The 27,702-nt window shown below is 41.5% G+C and overlaps 1 protein-coding gene across 3 annotated transcripts in view; it reads right to left on the reverse strand.

The window, feature by feature from the left end:
- Positions 1-20,840, reverse strand: part of Sh3rf1 (SH3 domain containing ring finger 1) — a 159,987-nt gene extending 139,147 nt beyond the window's left edge. For all 3 annotated transcript variants that reach the window (XR_013091106.1, XM_076852357.1, XM_076852356.1), the window contains exons 1-2: positions 20,704-20,840; positions 18,662-19,149 (exon numbers count right to left, since the gene is read on the reverse strand). Coding sequence is in view for 2 of the 3 variants with exons in the window: in XM_076852357.1 (XP_076708472.1) it covers positions 18,662-19,054 (393 nt within the window). In the remaining variant the exon portion in view is untranslated. The remainder of the gene's footprint in view (positions 1-18,661; positions 19,150-20,703) is intronic.
- Positions 20,841-27,702: the final 6,862 nt, after the last annotated feature.

Genomic DNA, 27,702 nt, shown 5'->3' on the forward strand with positions numbered 1-27,702 from the left:
AGACACTCAACAGAACCAACCCACAATGCGGTTGTGATATGTTGCCAAAGGGGGAGAAGCCAGGATATGGGAAGGTTAATTTGAATCCACACTACATCATATGAGGAAAGATGCTCAAGTCACGACACAGCCGAGATTAATAGGTGTTACCACCCACTCCTTCAACAGTTTTAGGTACAAAAAACAATGTCACTTCTCTTCCCAAGAATACGTTAAGCACAGAAGTTTGCAGAAATACATGAAAAAGTGTTCCTCCCTGTGTTCTCATTATCAAGTGTTCTGGGTGGCTTTAAAAGTAAGTACTGAAGTACACCAACGCTATCAGTTATAAAGGAACTGTATTCACTTCCAAGAGCTAAAAACAGAGATGTTGCTGTAGTTTGCAATTGTGTTGCTCATCTCCTGGGTTTAAAATTTAAAATAATAATAATAAAAAAAAAGGCTCATAGCAAGATCATTTGTTTAAATCATTCCACAATTACCTTCATAAAAACAACACAAAGTGAAATGCCAAATAAGCATACATGACACTTTAATTCACTCCTCTATGAAAACATTCAATCTAACTTAAACATCTGAATGACTAACAATCATTTTCCTACTTGTTACATTTTTTCAACATGAGGTTTGCAGAATAATTAACACCAACACACAGCAAGTAAAACTCATTCACTGATTTTATTTGTTATCTTAGCAAATTCTTACTGAGAGCAGACTATGTACCAGGCAGTGTGCCCGCTGCTAGGGATACAGACAAGAACAAATTTAGTCCAAGTTCTGGCCCTCAAAGAGCCTACTCTCTGTTGGGGTGGGGCCGTAAACAAATAAACGTATAACATAATTTTGGATGGACATAAGTACCACAAAGAAAAATAAACCGGGGTAAGGCTAGAAGATGGCTGAGAGTCGTCAGGGGCTTGTTTGGAATCGGTGGTCAAAAATGACCTTTGTAAGGAAATGACGGAAGAGAAGTGAAAAAACTGAAGGGGCAAGCCATCCTCCCAGGCAGGGCAAGGAGCAGGTACAAAGGCTCCACCTTCAAGCTTTTGTGAACATCAAGAAAACTCTGAGGCTGAAGCAGAGTGTATAAGCTGAGGGGATAAGGTGGAGGAAAAGATAGGACTCGGTTGTACTGCTGAAGTCTAATGACCCATTATATAATATAGGTTTGTGTAAGAGAGACGCGTGTCACACTAATGGAGGTACAAGGAGCTACTCTAAAAGACACAGGTGAAGCTGGGCTTGTGGTGAGCACCTGCAGTCCCAGCTATTAAGAAGGCAGGGGCCCGAGGATCACTTGAGATCAGGATTCTGAGGCCAACCTGGTCAACAACCTTGGCAACACCTCAAAACATAAAACAAAAGACCCTAGGGGAACTATAAGCTTAGTTAGGAGTCCAGTTTCAACACACAGACCCTAATCTGGTATTCCTTAAATGTTTTCACTCTTTAGATTTTTATGAGGGGGTAGAAAGAGGGGAGTTACTTCTTAAATTGCATTCTATCCAAAGAAATAAATATAGAAACATTTATACACTCCATAACCCACATTCCTGTGGGTGACTTTATTAGTCTGAATAATTGAAAACTATTGTTTCAAATAATCTCGGTCAAGCAGCCTTAAAAGTCATGCACAAAACAAGATGACCATCCTCCTGCCTTTTATTATAACTACATGAAAGTCATGTAGGAGTGAATAGTTCTTTTGTCCTTAAACAGGCTATTTGAAAAACAGAAGCATACTGTCTTTTATTGTCAATTCATGGTTCACAAAGCCTGTGAGGTTGGCTTTTGTCCTTCAAAAGCTTTTAATGGACAGGTACATTTAAGCCTTATTTTACAGACTGTGAGAAATGGAATGCACTGGGAGCAGTCCACATCTCCCTTTTATGAAAGGAGAGAGATATCAGCAATGCAGGGTGACCTCACCTATAAGGAATGCATCAGTGACATGGAACAAAGGTGGCTTCCTTCTTAAGGAAACACAATCTGTTTCAGAAAACTGCTTCATTACTTTTGAATGATTTAGGGCTGCACAGCCTACCAGAAACCATCCCATTCTTTAACCCCTATTTATTTTATTATTAACAAAAACTGTTTTGTGGTATCATTCTTTGTCCAAACGTTAAAGGAAAAAAAAAAAAAAAAAGCCTTGTGCAATCATTAATCAAAACAATGTATTGTTCAGATCACCTTTGATCAGATGTGTTTGTGCCAAATAAGTGTATTTATCAGTTAGAGACTGTAAAGGGCAGATTGGATGCCTACAAGGGTAAGGTCCTGGTATGCTGTCCACATGAGATGTGATAGGGAAAAGCAATTAAATCCACATTGCAGGCCACAGTGCAGAGGAACTACATTTTCACATTTTAGAACATGCTATGTTTTCCAGTTTATGAAATTTATCACCACTTCCTTTTTCAAACAGTGATATCAATGCAAAACAAGTTCTTTGAGAACAAGTGAATTCATTCATGACTAATGTAGATGCCATGAAACCAATAGAATACAGAGTTGCTAAAATATTACTTCATTCTTTCAAGATTGCAAACATTTAGTTACATTTTTCTCCCCAAGATACTGTGTTAAGAACTTTCTGGGGGCTGGGATTGTGGCTCAGCAGTGGAGTGCTCGCCTAGCACAGGCGAGACCCAGGTTTGATTCTCAGCACCACATAAAAATAAAGGCATTCTGTTCTGTCCATCTACATCTAAAAAATAAATATTAAAAAAATTAAAAAAAAAAAAAAAAAGAATTCACTTTTCTACAGTGATACACACCCATAATCCCAACCACTCAGGAGCCTGAGGCCAGAGGATCACCAGTTCAAGGACAAGTTCAGAAAATTGGCAAAGCCCTAAACAACTTAGTGAGACCCTGTCTCAAAAGAAAAAAATAAAAGGAGCTGGGAATGTAGCTCAATGGTAAAGTGCCCCTGGGTTCAATCCCAAATACCAAAAAGAAATGACTCTCTGGACTCAGATATACAGAGTTCTATAAAATCAGCTTTTAAATGTTTTTATGATCATTAAAGTAATTCTGCTATCAAACTATACAATAGCTACATCTTCAACCAAAAGCTACTGATAGATAGTTGCAGTCTAATTACTCCCAAAGGAGCAGATTGTATTATCTGGTACATGGTTGCTAATAATTAGCAACTCAGTACAACTGTCAAGTAACACTTAAATGACTAGGAAAATTGATTTTAAGTACCTAATTACAAATCAATTTTTGCCTCAATTTATCTTTGACCGACCTATTCTGTTCTTTGGCTTACTATCCCAGTATGCCTGGTAATACTGCCAAGGAATGGTGACCTTTCAGTCCAAGCACAGAAAATAAATGTGTTGAGGGACTGATGCATTTATGAGCAAAACATAAACTCTTTTTCCATATACTCTAAATTTCAATATATATCACTGAACATAAACAAGTTAAATTCTAAACTGGCAACCACCCACAGTTATAGACAGTTACAGATGGGTAGATTATATCATGATAAAATTCCCACTCCTTCCACACAAAGCTCTTCATTTGCAGCGTACCTAGAAACCACAGCACAACATGTTTCTTAAATTCTCCTAGAAATCTGCCATTCTCTTTAATCTATAATGCAAATGATACGTAGATCTAGTGTTCCTGATTTGTAGGTATCAGATAGCTTATTCTCCCAGGAGAAGTAATAACTCAAGGTATTTCTATGCATATAGTTAAACAGTTGATACATTAACAATCACAGAGAATCAGCCTTGCAGGTATCTGCACCAGAGAGCCATGGGCCCCTGTCATGTTTCATATCACAGCTGGCTGGCTTATGATGTGAGAATTGGAAAGGATCCCTAGGGACTAATTTATTCTTCTAACTGCCCTTTTCTTCCCTCTTTCCGCTTCATTCTCAAGAATTTTAATTTAATTTTGAATGTGCATGTTGCTTCTCGTGGGATTTAAAATGAGGAGGTGCTATTCCTAACCACAGCATTACTTGTGCTTCTGACCATCCACAGGATTACTTAGCACAGGAATTAGTGTATAGATAATCTGCATCAAAACAGAGGCCTTTATTAAATTTAACATTCTCATTCCAAAAATAGATTTGCAAGCAAAGAAATCACAAGGTGATTGGTAAAAATCAACATGACTGTTGGACAGTTAATTCCCTTTAGTCTATTTCATCTTCCTCAATGTCAGGATGATGTGCCTGGGAACAGGAGATAACTGATCACATATTTTAACTTTTTAAAGGCTTTTGAATCAACTCAACAGAATATTTTTTTCTAATAAACTAGAAAAACATGATTTCTAGACCACCAAGGTGGGTGCAATACAAATGTTTCAGAGCCGTTCTCAGGAGAATTGTTATTCAGGATCCAACTACAGTCAAGTTTCATAAGGATTTATGAAGTCTTTCGGTAGTACTTTCATTGCTGACTTAAATAACAGAAAAATGTTTGGGATTAAACTCACTAAAAATGTACGTGTGGTTAGGCACTCTCACTTATGAAGTTACAAATGTGTCCAAATGAATCATGATATTCTGGAAGATGAGCAATCATTCACCAATTCCATCAAGGAACAGTTAATGAAGCCAGGTATGATGGTACATGCCTATAATCCCAGCAGCTCAGGAGGCAGAGGCAGAAAGATCACAAGTTCAAAGCCAGCCTCAGCAACTTGGTGAGACCCTGTCTCAAAATACAAAATTAAAAAGAGCTGGGGATGTGGTTCAGTGGTTAAGTGCCCTATGAGTTCAATCCCTGTATATACTTACATACATACATACATACATAACAGTTACCTAACCCAACACTTAATACTTTTACCACAGTTAAGAACAGGAAGAGCTGGGGGGTATAGCTCAGTGGTAGAGCACATGTTTAGAATGGGTGAAACTCTGGGTTCAATTCCCAGCACAAACGCATGTGCAAACACACATGCGTGACAAAAGACAGATATAAAAATATTTGCTCCTATTCTTAAGTTCCTTATGCTTTGGTACAGAAGACAAAATTAAAACACAATTAGAGAACAATCAAATACCAAGTGTGGGCAGAGAACACTCAAAATCAATGTAATAGACAAGTTGTAGGGCTGGGGTTGTGGCTCAGTGGTAGAGCGTTTGCCCAGCATGTGTGAGGCGCTGGGTTCGATCCTCAGCACCACAAAAAAATAAAAATAAAAATAAAGGCATTGTGTCCATCTACAACTAATTATATTATATATATACATATTTAAGTCTAAATATGTATATTTATATTTAAAAAAATAGACAAGCTATATATGTGTTTAAGATCAAACATCCATATCATTACAAACATTTATTAAAGAAATAACATTTGGATTGACATTTTCTGATTTCCTGTTAATAGTTGCAAATTACTGCCACTACCTTAAGGATTACAGAAACAGCAGGAGGCAGTTTAATTGGGAAGGTGGTAAAAACTATAAGCACTCAAATAAAAGATGGAAGAAAATTAAAGAGAAAATCCGAAGTTGAACTAAAGTATGAATCAGCAGTGTAGTGAGCTACTTTTAAAGGAAGGCAAAATCAGAGGTAAAAACAAGCAGCATGCTCGGAAGGGTCACGTGATGGCCCTTGCACAACACGAAGCCCTATTCAGAACTTTATTACCAGGCTAAGAGCTCTTCAGGACCTGAACCCCAGCAAGATGAGCAAGAGCTGGAGAGCGTCCAAAGGAGAGTGACCGAAATGATTAAAATGTTCGGAAATGAGTCCTAAGAGGACATGGAAAGCAAACACAGTTATTTAGCTCAGATAAAAGATGGCTAGGGAGGAGGTCAGGGCTGCACAATAGCCTGCAAGGTCAGGAAGAAGAGCGGACCAGGGAGCACTTCTTTTTCCATTAACATGGGATGAGACGTGGAAGGAGATTAAATTGCAAGGACAGGGATTTATACTTGATACAAAATGAAAACTTCCTGGCTAAAAAGACCAAAAGGCATTAAATAAGTTGCCAAAAACTCTGAAATATCCTTCTTAAGACACTTTTTTAAAATACAGTAAATGACGGTTTTCATAAAATGTTCACCAGTGTCCTCTCTTACCCTATAAAATCAGTATGTGATTTAACATAAATTAGAAGCTCATTTAAAAAAACAAAACCCTTGAAAGCTGAAGCATAGCAAGGTTCCTTCCTGACCGTTGCTGCATTTCTGAAATTCATCAAAGAGTTGTCAGTTAAATAAATGCATCTGTTTATACACACGACTAAAATCAGAAATGGTTTTAGTCAATTAAAAAACACAACCAGTTGTTTTAGATCAAAAGAGACATAAAAAGAGTCACAACATGAACAAACTGACCAATAACATTTACATAACATAACCTTAATACTATGAAAGTAGCAGGAAAGATGGGGAAGGGTGGAAAAGGTAAACAAGTGACTAAAACACAACATACACAGAGGCATACATCCTTTCTCTCCCTCCCCCATTCGTATACATGTGTATGTATATGCATATACATAGGCATTCATATGAGTGGCATTCCAACACCATATGAAGGCATGAGAATCCTTCCTGACATTAATTTTTAAAAATTAGAACTGCACTACAACACACACCTAATTTCCCTTACAGAAAGTCTTAGTTACTGCTGTAGATTGGATCCTTAATGTTCTCCAGAGGCCATGAGTTGAAGGCTTGGCCTCCAGACTGGGGGGCCTACTGGAAGTCAGGTCCCTGAGGACATGTCCTTGCCTCCCCTTGTCCCCTCCTCTCCCCTCCTTTCCCCTACCCTCTTCTCTTCTCTCTCTCTCTCACCATGACATGAACAGACTCCTCAATCACACCATGTGGTGGCAGGAGCATGAGGTACTGTGCCACAACAGAGCCAAAGCAACAAGGCCAAGCAACTACGGACTGAAACCTCTGAAACCATGAAATAAACTTTTCCTCTTTAAAACTAGTTATCTCAGGCATTTTGTCACAGTAAGGGGGAGATGACTAACATAGAGAACTAAGTCTTTTCAATACTAAAGAAAGAACTAAGTAAAAAAAAAATTTATATTAAACTCTTTGAACTGTTATTTTCCTACATAGGGAGGGAGGAAGAGAGGATAAGAGCAGTCATAGATGGTACACGATGAATTCCACTGGCCAGATATCACAGAATAAGAGAGGAAGATGAGGTACTAGAGATAATATTGCTTACCATTGTCTGTTACAGATTAAGTGCACAAAAACTGATTTAACCAGTATCACACTATAATCAGTGGTAGAACCAATACTAAACTACATATCTAATATAATTTGTAGTTTCCAACTTATAAACTGCCTGATTACCTAACGCTTAAGTTAGCTGTTTAAATAGTATGAAATGTCCTATAGCATTAACACTGTAGGTGTTGGTTAATTAAATTGCCAGGACCCACCCACCCCCAATACACACATGACATTTATTTAACATAGCTGTGATGTGATACTAAAAGTTAAAATTTCTAGAAAGTGAAAACTGAAAGTATCAATGTTCATTAAGCAACTATTAGGTACTGAACACTGAGGGTTCCTTATGGACTTGGAAAACAATCACCATCATTTTATAAGTGAAGAAATTAAGGAAGGAAGTACCTTGCCCAAAGCCACATATAAAACAAGAAATAGAGAAACTCTTCCTGATGCTAAGCCCCCACCTTTTCTCTGTATCACATTTTCTGTGCAGTAGGAATCACCAAGTACACAAAAAGAAGTATTCAGGAAGAAGTCAAATGCTCTGCATTTCCCCTGAAATTTTTTTGAAAAGACTTTGTATTCTTTGGCATCTTCCCTACGCTTGATGAGACCTTTCTCTGTATTCTGGGCTTACCCATGCTAGCCTTAGTGAGGGTGACCATATGGCCCTGTCTGCCTGACAGTCCTGGCTTACTTCTGTTGACTCTGCAAGATCACCAACAGCATCCCTGTCCACTCTCCACCATGTCCCAGTGCGGAGGAGAAATTTCAGGGTTACTCCCACTAGAATTGCCTCCTCCAGAGTTGCTGGCCCCAGAGAAACTTAGTTGCCTGCTGCTAGGGTTGAATGTGTCCCCCAGTCTCCTTTGTTGGGAGATCAGGCTCCAGTGCAACAGCTTATTAAGACAGGATCTGACTGCCGGGATTTCAGAGTGTGACAATTTTACACGAGGATAATATTCATGCAGAAAGGAGGTAGATCACGGTGGGCAGATGAAGCCTACTGGGCAAACCAACCCTACTTGTGCCTGCGCTTAAATCAGGCCTCTAAACTGTCCTCACTCCTCTGCCTTGCTCACTTCAAAACTCCACAGAGCTGGGCACAGCGGCACACGCCTGTCATTTCAGCAGCTCGGGAGGCTGAGGCAGGAGGATCCCCATTTTCAAAGCCAGTCTCAGCAATTTAGTGGGGCGCTAAGCAACTCAGCAAAACCCTTTCGCTAAATAAAATATATATATAAAAAAAAAAAAAAAACCACAGATTTTCTCCCAATTCATCTGAAGGTTTCATGGCAGGCATGGTGTGGGCTTAAGGGCCAGCAGAGACAGACTACTGCTGCCCAAGGGTGACTCACGAGACTCATGTCTCATCCTACCAAGATGATATCGAGATACCAAACTCAGTTTATTCTAAGTGTCTGTATCAAAGTTGACCTTTGCTAGGGTAACTATGCATAAAATTTCTGGGCTGCAAAGAACTCGGATATCAGGGAAGCCTCATTTGATAAATGAAGAAACCAACTAAGGCCTACAGAAGAGAAAGCACTGGCCTAAAAGCACAAAGCCAGGTCTGGAAACTAGGTCTCCTCACTCTTTCCACCGTCTAGGAGATCTTCGATTCTGCACATGATACATTCTCATGCCTCACACATTAAGACCCAATGTTTTTCTGATGACAGATTTGGACTTTCTTCAAATAGGTGATATATAAACATTTCAAGCTGTCACACGATGGTGCCTTTCAACCAACACTTCAGTTCCAGCAACATCACAGCCTTGGTGCAACAGTGTTAAACAGCCTCAATATCTTCTAATATTCTGCACTTCATAAAAATGAGAAAAGGAAAAAAAAGTGTCACTACTAAGTACAATCAAGACATGAATGAAAATAATTAGGCCTCTCAAAAATGGCAAAAATATTTAGCCTCATAGATGTAAGCTCTTCAATTGTGTTCAACTGTGGGAAGAGATGGAGATCAAAAGCTGTGCTTAAAACCTAAGTTTTATGGGGCTGGGGCTGGGGCTGGGGCTCCAGCAGTAGAGTACTTGCCTCCGACGTGTGAGGCACTGCGTTCGAGCCTATGCACCACATAAAAATAAATCAATAAAATAAATATATTATTTATTACTTAAAAATTCTTAAAAAAAAAACACATATGTTTTATAATGGAGCGAAAAAAATGAAAGATTTGCTAACTAAATGTTACCTTGAGTAGTCTGAGCAGATAATGAAAATTTAACGTTTGAAATTTAATTTTATTACATTTATTAATGTTTAATCTAGGTGTTCAATTGGTTTTTGTTTTGGTTTTGGTTTTGATTTTTTTTGCCTGTTTGTTGTGTGTTTTTTGCAGTGATGGCTTTCAAACCCACGGCCTCACATATGCTGGGCTAATATGTGTTCACTGTTTTGTTCCTTATAGATTTAAACACCAGGCAGCTATATACTTTTAAAATGCAGGAATATCTTTAGCAGTACAGGAAATAAAATCTCCTTGTTACATACCTAACATTCAACTTTAAAATACTAGGGCTCACACCAACTTCCAGGGATCTTACCCAAATGCCAGGGCTGTTTGGATCCTACATTGATATTCTTACTCTATTGCTATGGTATTACTTTGGGGGAACCTTACCTAAATTATAACTGGACATGGAATATCCTACGGCAAACCCTATTTTCATTTCTGTATAATTCTTCATTGCTTAGGACCACTCACTACATTTTAAAATAATGAAAATTCACTTCTGTTCATCATTTCAAAAGAAATTTTTCCTTACCAAAAAAAAAAAAAAAGTTAAAGAATTTACTTCCTGAGGCTAACAGAAAAACGCTCAAACTTGACAGCCATGTCTTTCTGCACTATATTTAATGTAACTTAAAAAATTCATTTGCACATCCTCCTACTGCTCACTTTTTCCGTGTTTCACAACACAAATAATCTACTGCTTCACTGCTGCTGTCAGCCATCTGAAATGGCACCTCCATTCCCTTCCCAGCTACCCTGAAAGAGCCCACTCACACATCTATCTTTAAAATGGCTGTGTTTACAGCTACCCATATGTCGCCATTCATGAAACAACTGCTACCAACCACCCTCTTGACTAGGCATTGGCAGGCACATAGGCTGGAAAGGGACCCATGTGAAGGGTAGCCAGGGCTCAGCATATTTTTTTTAAGGTTGCTACTCTCAGAAGTCCCTGAAACAAAAAAAACAATCAAGTGGGGGTGTGGGGAGGAGATATGCATATCCTTCCTGCTAAATCTTGGGGAAGGAGAGGGCTTCTAAGTTCCCAAGTGAGGGAGTCTTAGTGGCAAACCTATCTCCGAGCACTCAATTTCTATCCTAAGTACACTCACTACACTCTGCTTCCATGCAAACGAGGCTTGCCTGCTGTCTGGGTTCCTCCCTCTGTCGCCATGTGTAGTATTTCTACCTTGAGGACACCTCACTACGTGGACTAGATTGCCACACTCATGGATCCTTGTGAACAACCCTGCTACAGAGCAAACTGCAAAATCATTTGTGTTCTGGCCTCAAGATCAAAAAGATCTTCACCTATTGTCTTGGGTTTTCTTGAACCATGTTAAGCCCGAGACTGGAGAAGGGAAGGATTAATAAATGGAGCAAGCGTCTGGGGGGCAAAGCAGGCATTCTCCCTGTGAGAGCTGAGAGAGTTAAAAGATGGCGTTGTGCCAAGGGGAGCCAGGGGACCTTGGGAGACTGAGGAAGAGATAATGGACAACAGAAGAAGAGAGGCAGGCATTGAGGACTGCCCCTACTCCATGCACCTATTGGACCTCTGCTTTGATTCCTCCCCTCCACTGAGACAATTAACTAATTAGAGGGTAAAAAGAGCAATTTGGGAAAGCAACTAAGGGAAGGAAAAGGACCCTTCTCCTCCACGCTCCCCTTTCAACCACTTGGCAATCAGACCACAGCTGCAAGGAAGTATAGACGGCTGGGAGACAGGAAAGAGAACAAACTGTGAAGTTCAGCACCTGATGATGCAGAAGCCAGGTGAGGACCTGCAGCTAAAGACAGGCGTCAAAGGTGGACACCTGTCCCCTAATTTTCCCTTTCCCTGCCCAGCTGGCAACAAGTGAATAATCTTTTCTTTCTCTCCTTCAGTCACCCAAAGGAATTTTTTTTTTTTTTTAAAGAGGGCTGGAGCAACAGTGATACACAGTGACGTGCAATTGTTTCAGTCAAGGTCGGACTGCATATACAACTAGAGTCCCATAAGATGATAATGGAACTGAAAATTTCCCATCGTGTAGTGACATCGAAACTGTCATAATGTCACACTGCAAACATCACTCACATGTAATTGGTAATGGTGTAAACAAACCTACCACACTGCCAGTCATATAAAAGAATAACACAAGCCAAGTGCGGTGGTGCACACCTGTAATCCCGGCACCTCTGAAGTCTGAGGTAGGAGGATTACAAGATCAAGCCCAGCCTCAGCAACTTAGCAAGACCCTGAGCAACTTAGACCATGTCTCTAAATAAAACATAAAAAGGGCTAGGGGACTGTGGCTTAGTGGTTAAGGATCCCTGGAATCAATCCCCGGTACCAAAAAAAAAGAACTAAGCTCACATTCCCATTCCGGGTAGCTCTACATCAAAACACTGTATCCAGTTTATGATCATTTCTTATCAATTACTCGTGTTCTCACCACCCAAAAATTATACTCCTTTGTGAGGAAGACAATAACTACTTTTCAAAAAAATTTTTTAATTGTTGAGGAACATTTATTTTATTTATTTATTCATATGTAGTGCTGAAAATCAAACCCAGTGCCTCACTCATGCTAGGAAAGAGCTCTACCACTGAGCCACAACCTCACCCCAATAACTACTTCTATAATAATAATTATTAAACATCTATTTACATAGTCTTTACAATCTTCCAAGTATGTGTACATCAATTCTCTCATTATCCATAAGAATATATTAATAGGCTAAGTGTTATCCCTATTTTAAAGATTGTGAGGAAACAGCACAAAAAAAGAGGTTAAAATATTGAGAGAATGTGTGGCTTAGGGTCCCTAGAAGTGAGGAGTGGTTCATTCATTCACTTAGCAAGCCTCTTGTGAGTGTATACTACGCGTCAGACACTACAAAGGGTTCTGAAAAGTCAAAGATGAACCTAACTCAGCCCACCATCCCCCACTTGTATACCTCCAAGCTCTCTGCAATGGAGCTCAGGTCACAGATATATTAAATGAAGTCACCAACTAAGCCTCGTATGAAGTTCTATTTATATAAAAGAAAACCAAAATACTGTATGCATACACATATAACTAAAGTTACATGCATTCTTAATAACATATACATCTATAATGTTGAATATTGTTTACAACCAAAATGCTTTTATGTACTCCTTTTGAAATTTACATTCTTTCCCTTTTTTAAATACTACTCTCCTTCAAGAGGAGTTGGGAGATATATATGACTGTGGTTACATAAAAAGTGTGATATCAAAAAAAAAAAAAGTTATAAAACATTTCTCTTTTTAAATTACCATGGAGTGTGAACCTCAGTCTCCCTTTCCCATTCTTGCCTTCTACCCCACTCAAGATGACAAAGCGTGGGGCCGGAGCAGGAGCATGGACCTGGATTCAACCCAGTATCACAAAAAGGGGCAGTAGGGGGCAAAAGGAAAAAGAATAGATAAATAGATAGATACATAGATAGATAGATAGATAGATAGATAGATAGATAGATAGATCGATCGATCAGAGCCTGACACCAGAGATGTCACCACGAAGTCTGACTTCAGAATACTATAAAGCTCAGGGGTAAAACAGACATGAGCCCTGGAGTAGGGGTCCAGGATGAAAGGAATAAAGTACAAGGTCAAGAATATCTGCAACAAATGTTATTTGTCCAAAAAGACTCAATTTTCCTATTTCAATTCAGTCATTCTGAAACATCAAAACAGCTCCCTCAACCAAACTACCACATTAAATGTCATGCCTAGGTCCAGTCCGAGTTAGTATAGACCCTCATTCCCATCTACGCAGACATCCTTTCTTTGACAGTGTTGGTACTAACCCTTCCACACCTGAGGCAGGCTTGTTCTGACCACTCTACTCCACTCTGGACTGTGCATTTCATCCCAGGAGCACTCAGCACAAACTTCATTACCTTATTCTCTACCTTATTCCACCAGTTGGAAATACACAATATGCTGCCTTATTTGCATTTCTTACGCATTCTGCCTCCCCAGAATGCAAACTTTCTGAATAAAAACACACACTGATGCCACCTGTCCTGGCTTTGTATAGATCATGGCACAGAACTGAGCCTGAGAGATCTGCACCAGTAACAGTACGTCCCGCAAAGCATTTCATCAGACTCCAATTAGGGATGAATCCAGTTGGTTCAAGACGGGAGATTAGCAAGAATTCTCTACTCTTTTGTCCCTTTCCTCCAAAACTTTGTCACATAAGCCTCATTTTCTTCCAGCATTCCTTTCTACTTTATAAAATTGTTAACAGGCAATTGGGCAGTGGCGGTAGGTAGGAGGGTCTGAACTGCTCCCCAAGGGTATTCCATCTCAGAAAAAAAGACACAGATGGGTTAGGCCACCACAGGTCTCTGGGGGAAACAAGGACTGAAGGGACTGGCAGTGGACCAAGAGGCCACTCAAGGGGGTGATCTTTAGAAGCATGCACAGTCAGCCGTGGCTGCCGTCACAAAGAACCACAGACTGTGTGGCTTCAACAACACAGAAATCTGTTTTCTCACAATTCTAGAGCCTGGAAGTCTGAAATCAAGATGTTGGCAGGGCTCTTTTCTTCTGATGTCTCTCTCCTCGGCTTACAGAAGGCCATCTTCTCCACCCGTCTTCCCATGGTCTCCCCTCTCTTGTCTGATCTTCTATTCATATAAGGACTTGGATTAGGGTCCATGCATATGACCTCATTTTACCTTAACCACCTCTTTAAAGACCACTTCTCCAACAGAGCCACATTCTGAGGTATCAAGGATTAGTATTTCAATAAGAAGGATTTTGAAGGATACATTTCAGCCCATAAGAGTAAGAAATTGGAAAAAGGAAAGGAGGTGAGGTTGTGGCTATGAAGAAATGAAAGCACACATGGTGCTTGCAGGGAAAAGGGAATTTCACCCATGTTCCTTCATATTTAGATTTCTCTACCCTTCCTCTGTCCCAGTCCTTTGACTCCAAGCTCCAATCCCAGGTCAGTTCTAAATCTCTACTCATCATCCCAATCCCAATGATCCACCTTTCCAATCCCAAGTGAAGAGTCCTTACTTCTCTGGCACCCATTTAGCCCTTAACCACCCCTTGTGGTGGTTCTTAATGCCTTGTAGGTTAACAGACTTGAGGCTTGTCTTTAACTATTCCTGCAGCTTGCAGCTTGCAGCTTGCTCAGTTCAGGGCTCACCTTCTGTCATTTCTTCCTAGGAGTCAAGCCCCTCCTGCTATAGGTCAAGGTCTTTGAATGCTCTTCCCTGCTGCCCCTTCTCCAGTCCAGCCCCACTCACAAAATTAACATTATTTCACTGTTAAGATCTTACTTAATACCTCTTCCTCACAGAAAATTTTGAGACCCCCCCCCGCATACACTTTTCTGGGGGAAGGGTGGGGGTCACCAGGCATTAAATCCAGGGGTGCTTAACCACTGAGTTACATCCCCAGCCCTTTTATATATTTTTTAATTAGAGATAGGGTCTTGCTAAGTTGCTGAAGCTGGCTTTGAACTGGTGATCCTCCTGCCTCAGCCTCCCAAGCTGCTGGGATTACCGGCACGCACAACCACAAAGGGCTACACATTTATTTTCACATGAAACACAGATCCTTCTCCTATGGGCTCCTCTTGCTCTCTGTCATAGGACTTAACACCTTTAGTTACATATCTGAATTGCTATGTTATTAATATCTCTCCTGAGAGACTGACCATGCACTCAAAAGTTCATGTGCAGGGCTGGGATTGTGGGTCAGTGGTAGAGTGTTCGCTTAGCATGTGTGGGGCACTGGGTTTGATCCTCAGCACCACATACATACATACGTACATACATACATAAAAGTTCATGTGCAATAGGCTGAGGATATATGTAGCTCAGCTGTAGAGCACCTGCCTAACATGAGTAAAACCCTGGGTTTGATCCCCAGCATTGCAAAAAAGAAAAAAAAGTTCATCAGCAGAATCTACTTCTGGTCTGTCCATCATTATCTATCCAGCTGGTGTAGAATTTGGCACCTAATAAGTGCTTAATAAATAATTGCTAGATAAAATAAAGAACAAATGAAAAGTAAATTAGTGTGAATCAGTGGTCTTGTGATCTTTTTTTGTTGAATAAATTCACATTGAGGTGGAGACAGTATAAAATCATTAGGTAATGATATCTAGGTGGACGAACACATGTACAGATATTAGTAGATCTCAAGCCAATGGAAAATACACATTGAAAGCAGAAATTTATTCTATTAGGTCACAATTCTATAGGAACTACTTAAAAACTACTTAAATATGTTCTTCATCATTCACACATACGCACACAATATATAGAGAGAGGATTAGATAGACAACAATGTTCTACAGGCACCCGGTTTAGTGCATTAAAACAGTATGTATCTGCCATCTCCTTCTCCCTATGGCTCATTCTGCTGCTTGACTCTAGCCAACAACCAACCAATAGGAACTCTTTATTCCAGGTAAAGAACTGTCAGATCCCATGGTGACTCCAATCTAACACTTATTCTTTCTTCTCTCCTTCATATTAGACAGGAAACACTAAAATTCTGGGAACAAGATGTGTGTCACACATTGGAAATGTTCAGATCTGCTGATAACATTCAATCCACCCTGGCTAAATGCATGAGGAAGCCACATGGTCACAATCTAATGTAACACAGAACATAACTAGTAAACTCAAGCAACATTCCACATGTTATCACTTTCAGCTTTGCACAACATGTGGAAACAGGCTCAAGGCACCATTTGGTTGTGTCAGAACATCTGAGGGAGGAGGATGCACGTTTGGGATTTATTACCCTGGCTCACCTTAGGGAAGTGTCCCAAAGAGTGTATTACACTGCCACGTGGCTGTATGTTACAGAATTCTTTCTTTTAAAAGGAGTATGTTCTAGAGATATTATTTACTTTCAGGTGCTTGGAGCATATGGGTAGCCTTGGTTATTCTGAATAATTGTAAGCAAAAGATACCAGTAAATGCTAAAGAGTAACTAGAGGGGGAAAAAAAAAAGTTGTTCTTTTGATAAGTATTCTATCATTTGCTTCAACCCAACCACCAGTAGTAGTACTAACAGACACATCTGTTTGAGTCACCTCAACTGTTTCACATGAATTATAAGGGCTCAGGTTCAGTTCAGCTTCTTGGCAAGTAATTTGTCTCATGCCAAAGAAAAAAATGGAAGCAAATTAGGAAAATCACACATGCCAGAAAAATAACAACAACATGATCAAAATCTCCAAATAACTTACCTAAGAAAAGTGAAGTTCAATCTTAGGAATACAGCAGTTCAGCTCTTTCACTTAAATAGCATTAAATGGTCAATTTTTATGTTAGAAAGAAAACTTAAAATTTAATGGACATTAAGTGGAATGTTTGAGCCTCTCCTTTTTAGCAGTGAAATTCCTTTTTATCAGTGATCAAACACTCAGCACATTCCGCACAACAGGTATGGTGTGTCAACAACCAAGACACTCCTCCTCACAGCCGGAAGCCATGTTTTCTCTCAATTAAGAGGGAAACAAAACCTCTCTCTCCTAAGATGCAAATCTACCCCTTCATTAACGTAAGCAGATCAGGGTCCGGAGTCTTAGAAATTATCACTTGATCACTAGTTCTGAGGTGAAAATATTCATGAATCCATATACACTAATCAAGGTAGTCAAAAAATAAAGGTAAAAAGGAAAGCAGGTCAATTTCACAACATGTGGGCTCCAGATAAGGAAAGCTTCCCTAACCTAGAGTTTTCTCTGTATGTGTGTTGTTGTTGTTGTTGTTTTGTTGTTGTTTTGGTTTTGTTTTTTAAACTGGTGACTGAATCCAGGGTCTCCTTCATTCAAGAGAAGCACTCTACCATTAAGCTATATCCTCAGCCCTTTTTTTTCTTATTTTTTGTTTTGAGACAAGGTTTCACCAACTTGCCTGGACTGGCTTCTAACAATCCTCCTGCCTCAGCCTCCCCAGTCCCTGGAATTATGGGCGTGCCTGGCCATACCACCTCGTCTGGTTCTTTAAAAAAGGAAATTAAATATGAATCAAAAGAAACCTGATAGTCAAATGAGGAAACTGTACTCTAACGAACCAAACAATGGTTTACATACTTCACATCCAGTGATGTAAATACATTATATCATTTGCTAAAGATGAGCCTGAGAAGGTGGTAAGGGGACTACCACTCAGTTGCAGTTGTCTGATATCCACATCCGTAAATTCATATTACAATGTTATCCTAACAGGAAGTTCTATATTAAATGAAAAAAGTCAATTTTGAATTTTGACTATCAGCATTTCAAAAAAAAATTCTCATCCAGCTTAATTACTTTCTAAAAGTAGATTTTTACGAGTTTGGTCAATTACCAAAATTGCTTCTTCCAACAAAAATGGAACCATTTTCATTATCTGATGTCCATGACTATTTTTCATTTTTGCAAAAACTGACAAAAGCCCATCTTATCAGGAAGCCAGTGTATGCAACACAATTTATATTTATGTGGAATACTCCACCTTCTAGAAATTTAAATTGTAACAACTGTGCAAATATTTAACTTCACCTAAAATTACTTCAGCCCAAACCCAAGAAAAATCATTTTGATGGAAATATTTCATTTCACTACCCGTAAAGCCCAATATAAAGCTAGATGGTTCAGCATAGTCCTAAGTGATATTCTGTTGCTATGGCAACGAAACTCTACTACCTGTGGCCATGATTTGTTAAGAATTCCTCCAACCAGTAAATTCTGTGCTGTGCATTCATAAAATCAGGAGAATGACTCTAAGCAACACAAAAAAATAAGGATTGATTTCCTACTTATGCTCTATCCACATGCATATTTACAACATAAATATGCATATGTACACACTCCCACAATTATGACTCCCAACTCCACAAAAAAGGAAAAACCATATCAAATTTCATTTTAAAATAGGGACGAAAAACTGCTGTTTTAGATTTCATTGACTAAATGCCGTTTCCCAAAAATATACCTTAAAAAACAATAGAGACTAGCTGGAAAAAATTTTAAAAACAAGAAAATTATATTATTTACATCCGACCTCATTCCAAGATGGAAAAAGAAAAAAATAAAGATCGTGAGGTATAGAGGTATAATGTCCAATCTGTTCCAGTAAGTGTAGCTTCTTAAGCAGTGAGCTGATTTAGAAAACATAAAGCTAAAGAATATAGAAAAATATGGTCACCACAACATTTATTCACCAAATTGCCTCTGCAGGCTACTCACCCTCACTGGGGGGCTCCAGGCTTGCACCCGAGGCTGCTGTCCACACTGGGAGCTCTGCAGATCTTTTGCGCTACAATTAGCCACAGTGCTGCCCTGAGCCCTTAATGCGTTTGTGCAGTTGGTCCCACTGCCCCCACCAGGGCTAGGTTTCCAAGGCCTCTGCTTGATGCCATCCAGAAGTCTGACCAGCAGGATGTTACTGGGAAGCTCCTCAACACCGGAGCCAACAAGAGTCCTGCACTCGGGACATCTGAGTTCATTCCGGGAACCTACTATCCCCAGCAAACACCTTTTGCAAAACGTGTGCTGGCAAGGCAAGACTTTTGCAGAAGCATCCAGGCGTTCTAGACACACAGGACACTCCAAAAGATCCAACAAGGCAGATTCATCCATCTTGATCTACTTTACTGAGAAAAGGGTTTCAGAAATGTTCATAGTTGTATGCAGCTCTTAAAATCATTCATGTAACATCCATTTCAGACTTTGCTCTAGAGTCATGAGGAAAGGAGGAGGAAAGAGAAAATTAGTGTTATCTGGAGAAAAGTTCAGAGGAGCCAAGAACCAAAAAGTATACAAAAGTGCTTCCTCTGCATGGCGTAGCTTTGCTTTGGAATGTGGTTCTAAACTCCAAAGTCAACAATCAAAAAACAAACAGAGTTTTTTAAACAGGTCAGAATTAATTGCTAATGCTATCTAGGAGTCTGCTGTGCAGAAATGGCTATCAATTATTTTACAGGATTCCTGAAATAAACAGGGTATGTGAAATGCAGTAAAGAACATTTTTTCAGCTCTGAAAGTTGCCTCAGTACAGTCTTCATCTCACAGGAGAAGCTGAACAGAAGCAACTGAGTTTCCTCTACCTGAAATTACTTTTAAACCTAACGAAGTTCCCGATTTTTAAGCCATTTCAGTGTTTAAGAAACTAAACCTCACGTGACCCTGGTGGCAAGATTCCAATAATAAATACATATGTTGCTGCTCTGTCTTAAAAACAACTGTTTAATCTTGTCCAACCCAAGACCTTAAGGTTGACAATTCTTAAGGATATAACTAAGATGTGCTTGAAAATAGCTAAGACATCACAGCACCCTTGGTGGTAGATAAACTCCGATAACAGATTTCTGAACGGCTGGACCTACTCCCATTCAGAAAATCTAGCAAAATTACCACCAAAAGAATTCGACAATGGAATGCTGAGCTGAAAACTGTGAGCATAATATGAAAATGGGGCCCATTCAGGAAGATGCATTTATAAACCAGTTTCTGTTCCACGCAACACCCCCCCCCCACCGCCACCACTAAAATAAATGTAAACGTGAATGCCTAGGAGCAAAGGGGTGAAAAGTGAAAAGACTGGGATGGCAGCACCGACAGCTGTTCTGGACCAAGTAGGGGCTGGGGAGCTCCAGGGCTGCGCCCCCTTACACGCGGCCGAGCACAGGTAGTCCCCGACCCCGCAGGAGGCGCGGCGCCGCCCGCCGCAGACACACCCGGGATCCAGGTGTCGGCGGCGCAGGCAGAGGACGGTCCGGGGCTGGGGCTGGGGCTGGGGCTCGGCCACGGCCGGATGGGTCCGGGAACGGGGATCTCACCCAACCGCCTCATCTCCGTCTCCCATCAGGTCAGGCTGAGGACAGAAAATTCCCCACACCACTGCGGGAAGTTTTCAAGGACTTAAAAATAAACGTGCAGCCTTAAGTTGCGAAACTCAGCCCCACAAAGTGCCCTGGGAAGCAGATCTGTCGCCCCGCAGAGATGAGGCGACTCCCGGGAGAGCCAGCAAGCCATCCGGGAAGCTGAGGCGCAGGGCTGCGCCCGGGGAAACCGCGGCACGGAGCCGGGGCAGCTTCCTGCCCGGAGAAGGCAGAGAGGCCGCGGGCTCGCTTCCCGCAGGTCCCGGTGGCCGGCCCCAGGAGACGCGCGGGTGAGCGGGAAGAGACTGACCGGTGCGGGGGTGGGGGGACACAGCGACCTCCGCCGCCTCCGGGGCGAGGGTCTGCCGACACCGGGTCCCCCGGCCCCGCGCCCGCCGCGCGCCCTACCTCGCGCCTCGGCTCCTCCTCTTTGTTCGCGGCCCCGCAGAGGCCGCCGCGGCCGGTGCAGATGCGGCCCCGCCGCGCCCGCCGCTCGCTGTGTCTCTGACGCCGCGGTGGCACCGGGAGACTCCTCTCTGCTGCCCCCCTCACGCGCGCACACACAGCACGCCGCCGCCGCCGCCGCCTCCCACTTTCCCAGCCAAGGAGGGCGGAGGAAGAGGAGGAGAAGGAGGCCGAGCCGCAGCCGTCGCCCGGGGCGCGAGGGGGCGGCCCCGCGCCACAGCGCCTCCCCCCGGAGCGGCAGCCGCACCTCTGGGAGGCGCCGGGCGCCGCGGCTCTCCCTGCGCTGAGCTACCTGCGCGCCCGACCCCGCCGGACCCAGGATGGGGGCGGCGGCCGGAGGAGACGCTGCAGGAGCCCGGGGCCCGGGAAACCAGATCCCTGGGGAGCAGCGAGAGGGAGGTTTGGGGACCAACGCCTTCTCTCGGAGGAAAACACGCCTGGAAAATGGAGCTCCCAGGGAGATGGCGCTGGAAGTGGAGGCTGACTGCAGAAGGAAAGAGCCCGGGGCAAGGGCTGACCGCGTCCTCCTCCTGCCCCGCGGTGCCCGGCGGCCCGAGACCGTCGACTCGGGACACGAGGGGCTGGGTCGTAGGAAGGGCGGGAGCAGCCCTGGCGGGAACCGATCCACTCTGCTTTGCGCCCGTTCGCCCAGTCCTGGACACTGTCCGTAGGGCCTGAGCGAAGTGTTTGTGCCCCTGCGGTCCGGAGTGGCGTGCTGAATCGGTGGGCTACAGTCCCGGGGCCGCGGTCTAGTTGCGGGATTCCGCCCGGCGTTTCTCCCCTAAGCATCACCCTCCCACACAACCCCGAGCTAGTCTGGACCTTTGCAGACCCCAAAGCTCACAATCGGGATGGAGGAAGACTAGGAGAACAGTGGGCTGAGCTTAAAACCCAAGCTCAACACCTGCCCTAAACGGGGAGAATTCAAAGTCTGACCTCAGGTGGGCTGGCGCCGAGAAGCTCGCTGGGAGGCACCTCTTTTATCTGAGCCTGGGAGGCAGCCATCTTCACCACTGTAATCTTTGTTTTGGTTGCCCCAGGCACACACCTGTAAACTCCGAAGCACAGTTTTGAAAAACGCCCTGTCCACAGGCTTGGAGGTTTGTTTTTCAGACTCAGTTAAGTGGGAAAACGAGTTAAAATTTTGTCATTGATCTCAAAGTTGTTATTATTTTATTTTTTTTTTTTTGTGTGTGTATATATATATATATATATATATATATATATATATATATATATTCTTCAAACGTTGGCAGAAACTAGGCAGAAATAAGGAGAAAGGGTTACAGAGATTTGGCAAGAAATTCCTGCCAGGCCTCCAACCAGACTGACAATTTGAAGAAGAGTCTCAGATTATCCTCTGGTCTCCAGCCAGGGCCATAGCTAAACCATTCAAGACAAATGAGGATCACTTAAGTAAGCAAAAATTATAACAAGTAACAATTATCATTCACTGCAAGCCAGACACTGTGCTAAACACTTTACATGTATTAATTCAAGTCGCACAGCAACCTTTTATGTCATCCTTCCTCAGCTTTGTTCTAAATAGATTAATGTGCTGAGAGTGATATTGTCTGAACTCCACTTCCTTCTCCATTAGAAGGGAGAAAGTACACATGCATTTGAGTTGAGAAAGACAAGAGAAGGAATAGATGGGTTGGAGAATGTTTTAATCTATCTGCAAACAAACCATTCTGAAAATGAGTGTTTACTCCATTGTAGTTCTGCATCTGGAACTGTGCAGATGAAGATGAGGCTGACTGGAAAGTTAGTCAACGAACAGGAAAGGATTGTTACATTGACTTTATAGTTATGAAAACTGAAGCTCAAGTGGGTTATCTTCCTTCCCCTGTCATGCAATAAGTAATGTTGAACCAAGACTCAACCCAGCTTTTCTGATTCCAAGTCCAGTTTTCTTTCCATCATTCCAAGCCTCTCTCTTTTACATATCATTGTCATACCCTTTACCCCAAGCAACACTAAGGACAGCTCATCTATTCCCAAGGTAAAGAAGAAAACAGTTGATCATGTATTTACAGTGAAGAGCAAAAGACAAGTTTTTGTTTTATTCTTATTTCCACTTGCTGCTCTTCTTGTTGTTAGAGCAACACACAAGGTCAACTCTAGGAAATTAACACCCATTTTCAAAGAACTGAAGATACTATGTCCCAAGACTGCAATGATGGAAGAAACCAGCACATACATCCCCATGAATATTATCTGAGACTTGGGTGAAGTTCTCTGAATGTCTCTGGTGCATGTTTACTCTATTTTAGGACACAACTTTTTTCTGGGGCAGGGGTAGGCATGCTGGGGATTAACCCAGGGGTATTGCTACCACTGAGACACATCCCCTGATCTATTTATTTATTTACTTATTTATTTATTTTGGTACCAGGGATTGAACTCAGGGGCACTCAGCTACTGAGCCACATCCCCAGTCCCATTTTTGTATTTTATTTAGAGACAGGGTCTCATGGAGTTCTTAGAGCCTCGCCATTGCTAAGGCTGCCTTTAAACTCTAGATCCTCCTGCCTCAGCCTCCCGAGCCCAGCCCCTCCCCCAGTTCTTTTTAAATTTTTTATTCAGACACGGGTCTCACTATGTTGCTGAGGCTGGCCTCAATTTGCAATCTTCCTGCCTCAGCCTCCAGAGTCACTGAGATCACAAATGTGCCACCATGCCTAGATAAAGACACAACTCTTTTACTAGTTCTATTCACCCTGGCTGTTAAATGAAGCCTTAGGCAAGTTCTTTAATCTCTTGAGCCATTTCTGTCAAACAGTTTAAAAAAATTCTTAGAATGGTATTGGACAAGTAGATGAGATAATGTCCTGCTTCTTTTCAATCTGCACATCTATATTAAAGTAAGATATCATCATCATTATCAGCCAAGAATCACCCAGCCAGAGTTATACTAGTTATTCTTTCTTTCCAGAGCCTTAAAATACTTGCAATTGAAAATCCTATCAAGAGACTACCATAAGGAAGGGACAGTGGGGAAGGAGAAGCATATTAATTTTCTCATTTCTGAGAACTGAACATGAAGGGAAAGAATGTGTGTTATGCTTATGACCCCTGTGACTTTGAACAGATACATGAAAAAATATAAACACATTCTGTGACATAATAATGATAGCTTGGATGTGTACAGTTTTTATCTTCCCAAGACTTCAAAGTCCTTTCATATATATTATCTCATTTATCTTCTCAGCTTCCCTGTGGAGCAGTAAAGACAGATATAATTATCCCCAAGTTGCAGATGGGGTGGGGGATGGGGGACAAGAAATAACAGAAGTTATTGCTCTTAGTGGTAACACAAATCAGACTGTAAAAGTCCCAGCCCGATGTACTCTTCAATAGCTCTGGTACCATGCTCATACATGCGCACACATATGTGTCTGATTATGATTTTCCTTCAGAATTTTTTCCTCCTACAGTAGCTATGATATTGGTAAATGACACATTATTTATCCAGTTGCTCAAACTAGAAACCTAGGTGTCATCTTTGACTTCTCCCTTTTTCTCTCCATCCCGTTCCATCAACAGGTCCACTTGCTTCTCTCAAAATATTTTTGAGTCTCTACCCACTCCCTTTACCTCCTGCTATGGTTTGAACCCTCCAAAATTCTCCCTGAATTTAACAGTGATGGGAGATGGTGGAGCCTTGAAGAGATGTTAGGGTCATGAGAATGCCACCTTAATGAAGGGATTAATGCCTCTCTGGTGAGACTAAGTGAATTCTAGAAGAGAGTTCGTTCTCCTGCGTGACTGGATTACTGAGAGAAGATTGTTATGAAGTGAGATCATTCCTCAAGCTATCTCTTCTTCATGTGCCCACTTGCCTTCCACTTTTCCACCATGTTATGAGGTAGCACAAGACCTTAACCAGAAGCCAGAAAATACCAGTGCCATGCTCTTGAACTTCCCACTCTCCAGAGTTGTGAGCACAAATGAACCCTTCTTCTTTATAAATCATTTAGTCTCCAGTTACTTGCCGTTTCTCTAACAGAAAGTAACTAAGCCACCATCCATTGCCTCTGATCCTCCTAAGTAGCCTCTTTGCTTCTACTCTTATTCCCATAGTCTTGTCTGGAAAGTAGTGGCATTCAGCATAAGTTGCAAAAAAAAAGTTGGGGGAGCCAGGTGTTTTAACATGTGATGTTACTTCCTTGCTTAAAATTCATTAATTATACCTGAAATGAAAATTGAACATCTTCCATATCTTACAAGATCCTCTGTCACCTGGACCCTGCATGTTCTGCCAAAGCATTTATTTACCTCTTTTATAGTACTTTTTGCTAATTTTTCCATTATTTACTGCCTTCATCCTTTACCTGAATATAAGCCAGGGACTGGGTCCATTGAGAGTTCTGTTAAGAGTTTTTGTTACAATCTATCTATCCGTCAATAAGTTTTATGTAGAAGATGAGAACACACGCTTCTTCCTCATGCATTTCACTGTGAAGCTGGAGAAACAGCTAAATAAATGCCGGCTCTTAAACACAGAATGTAAATGCAGTGCCGGTTTATCTTCATTCTAGGTCTTAGTTATGGTGTCACCATCTACTCAGTTCCCCAAGCATGCAAGAAAATTCACAATTATCTTCATCTTTCCCTTTTCTCCCCCATCCCTCCCCTTCTCACCTTCTCCATATAGATAACACAGAGATCATCGGAAGTGTCTGGTGAATCTCTCCCAATACTTTCAGGCCTGGTTATCACCCACCTGGGCAATAACTATTTGCCCTGCCCCCAATCTCTCCAGTACTTGATTTTTAGAGGTCAGAGGCTGTGCCATCTCTTAACTTGACCTTGGGCAAGTTCATCTTCTCTGCCTTAATTTCCCTTGAACAATGGGCATAATAATAATAATACCTCAGGGTTTTGAAGTAATTCTTACCTAATAAAAACAAAATGGCTAGACTATGTCCAACACATTGTAAATGTTTAATGTATGATTTATTGTTTTTATTAGAAACAGATTCAATCCTGGATCTACTACCTATTAGCTGAATGACTTTGCAAATTTCTTTAATTTCCCGAATTTCAACGTCCTTATCTATACAAATGCATATAATATTATCTACTTTGAAAGGTTGTTGAAAAACCTAGCATAGCACTTCTGGAGAATGTACTCAGAACTCAATAAAATGGTTTGCTTCCTGTCTTTTTTCCCCATGTATCTGACTGCACCCATTTTCTTTCTTTTAATTTTTTTATACCTTTATTTTATTTATTTATTTTTATGTGGTGCTGAGGATGGAACCCAGGGCCTTGTACGTGCTAGGCGAGCGCTCTACTGCTGAGCCACAACCTCAGCCCCACCCATTTTCATATAATTAGAGAGTGGCTTGGGTTATGTCTAAGGTTCTTTCCAGCATTTATTTCCAACCTAATTGCATTAAGGACATCCAAGGGCAGTGGAAATCCCCTTGTACAAAGCCAAATGGTCATGAGGCACCATAGCTGTCATGAAGCAGAGCTCCTAGAGTCAGGCAAGCCCAGAACGACTATTTTGGTCTACAGTAGTGGGAAGGTGGTGTCTGGCAAAAACTCTGAGCAGATGGAGTATTTATAGGCACTTCCCCAGGATTTCAGTTCAGTCAGAGAGGATGCTAGGGAGAAAGTTAGATGGTGAGTGGGAAGCAACTGAGCCGCATCTTCTGCCAGCCCTCTTGAATCGTGTCTGAACATTTGAGAAGCTGTGTTTGACTATGGAATACCTGGGAGAACTGCAGCTCTCTAAAACTGACTAATTCTAGCCCAATCTTCAGGGAGTGTTCTTGAAATTTAGCTCAGAGTTCACCTGCTAAGCTCCTTACAGGTGTGGCTGCTCTCGAACAGTCCTAGGACCAGCCTAGGTTCAAGAATGAGGAGAGCCTAATGTAGGTCATACTAGCACCATTATTCGAGAAAGGTGAACATAGACTCACCCAGAGGCATATTAAAAAGGAAGTAACCAGATGCTGATCAGACAGCTGATCCAGAAGGGGCACCCTAGGGCTCTGGCTTTGTTGAGAAGAATAAAGAATCTTGGACCCAGAGCTCCTTTGCTAAGGATAATATGAGAGCAATGACATTGATATTTGTGTTCATTCCACTCCACCCCCCACTCCCCTGTCCACCCCACCATACACTGCTCAGCCTTTCCATTTAATAAATGTTGGACAGGTAAAAGAAAATCTGTTTTGAAAAGGAGCCAGAATATTAGCCTGCCCAGAGAAACATACATGACTGACCCAAAACTCAGCCCAAGTCCCCACAAGTGGACAAGAGTCAGCCACATCACCCACATTGCCAAGGACTATTCAATTTCAATGAAAACATAACTGAAAATTATTTGTCCCTAATATATTTCCGACCCAAGTTCACTCAAAGATAAATTTAGGCTATTTGGGGGAGTTGGAGGGACAGGATTATTTCCTTTCTACTTAAAATATTTTATCTTGTCAAGTTCCATTATCATTTTAAAAGCTTAAACCTGGAAGTAGTCTTTTTTGCTTCTAAGCAAACCTTACCTAATCCAAACTTTCAAAGAGGAAGTAGATAAATGTCCATCACTTTATCTAATCATTTTTAGGAAATGAAATTTCATAATCTTTCTTAGAAACCCATCTTTATATATTAAAGATTACTTATCAATTTTCAGACTTCTTTCTTTCTGATCGAGTTTAAAGATACAGGGAGACTTTTCTAATGCAGTTACATAAAACAGTTTAAAAATACACACAGGAAGAAGAGATGTATGAATTCCTTAGAGACTCAAGAATTAGGGCCCAGGTCTTTTTTTTTTTTTTTTTTATGATAGTATTAAGCAAAAGATGTGGACCTTTATCAGTTCACCCACCCTTATTTACATGTACACACAAGTCAAAGCCTATGTTTGGTGACCCTATAAGTAAAAATGATCCCATCATAAGATTTTCTTTTGTCTCTAGC

Source organism: Callospermophilus lateralis, chromosome 4 (assembly GCF_048772815.1).
Source record: "Callospermophilus lateralis isolate mCalLat2 chromosome 4, mCalLat2.hap1, whole genome shotgun sequence".
In the NCBI taxonomy this organism is placed as follows: domain Eukaryota; kingdom Metazoa; phylum Chordata; class Mammalia; order Rodentia; family Sciuridae; genus Callospermophilus; species Callospermophilus lateralis.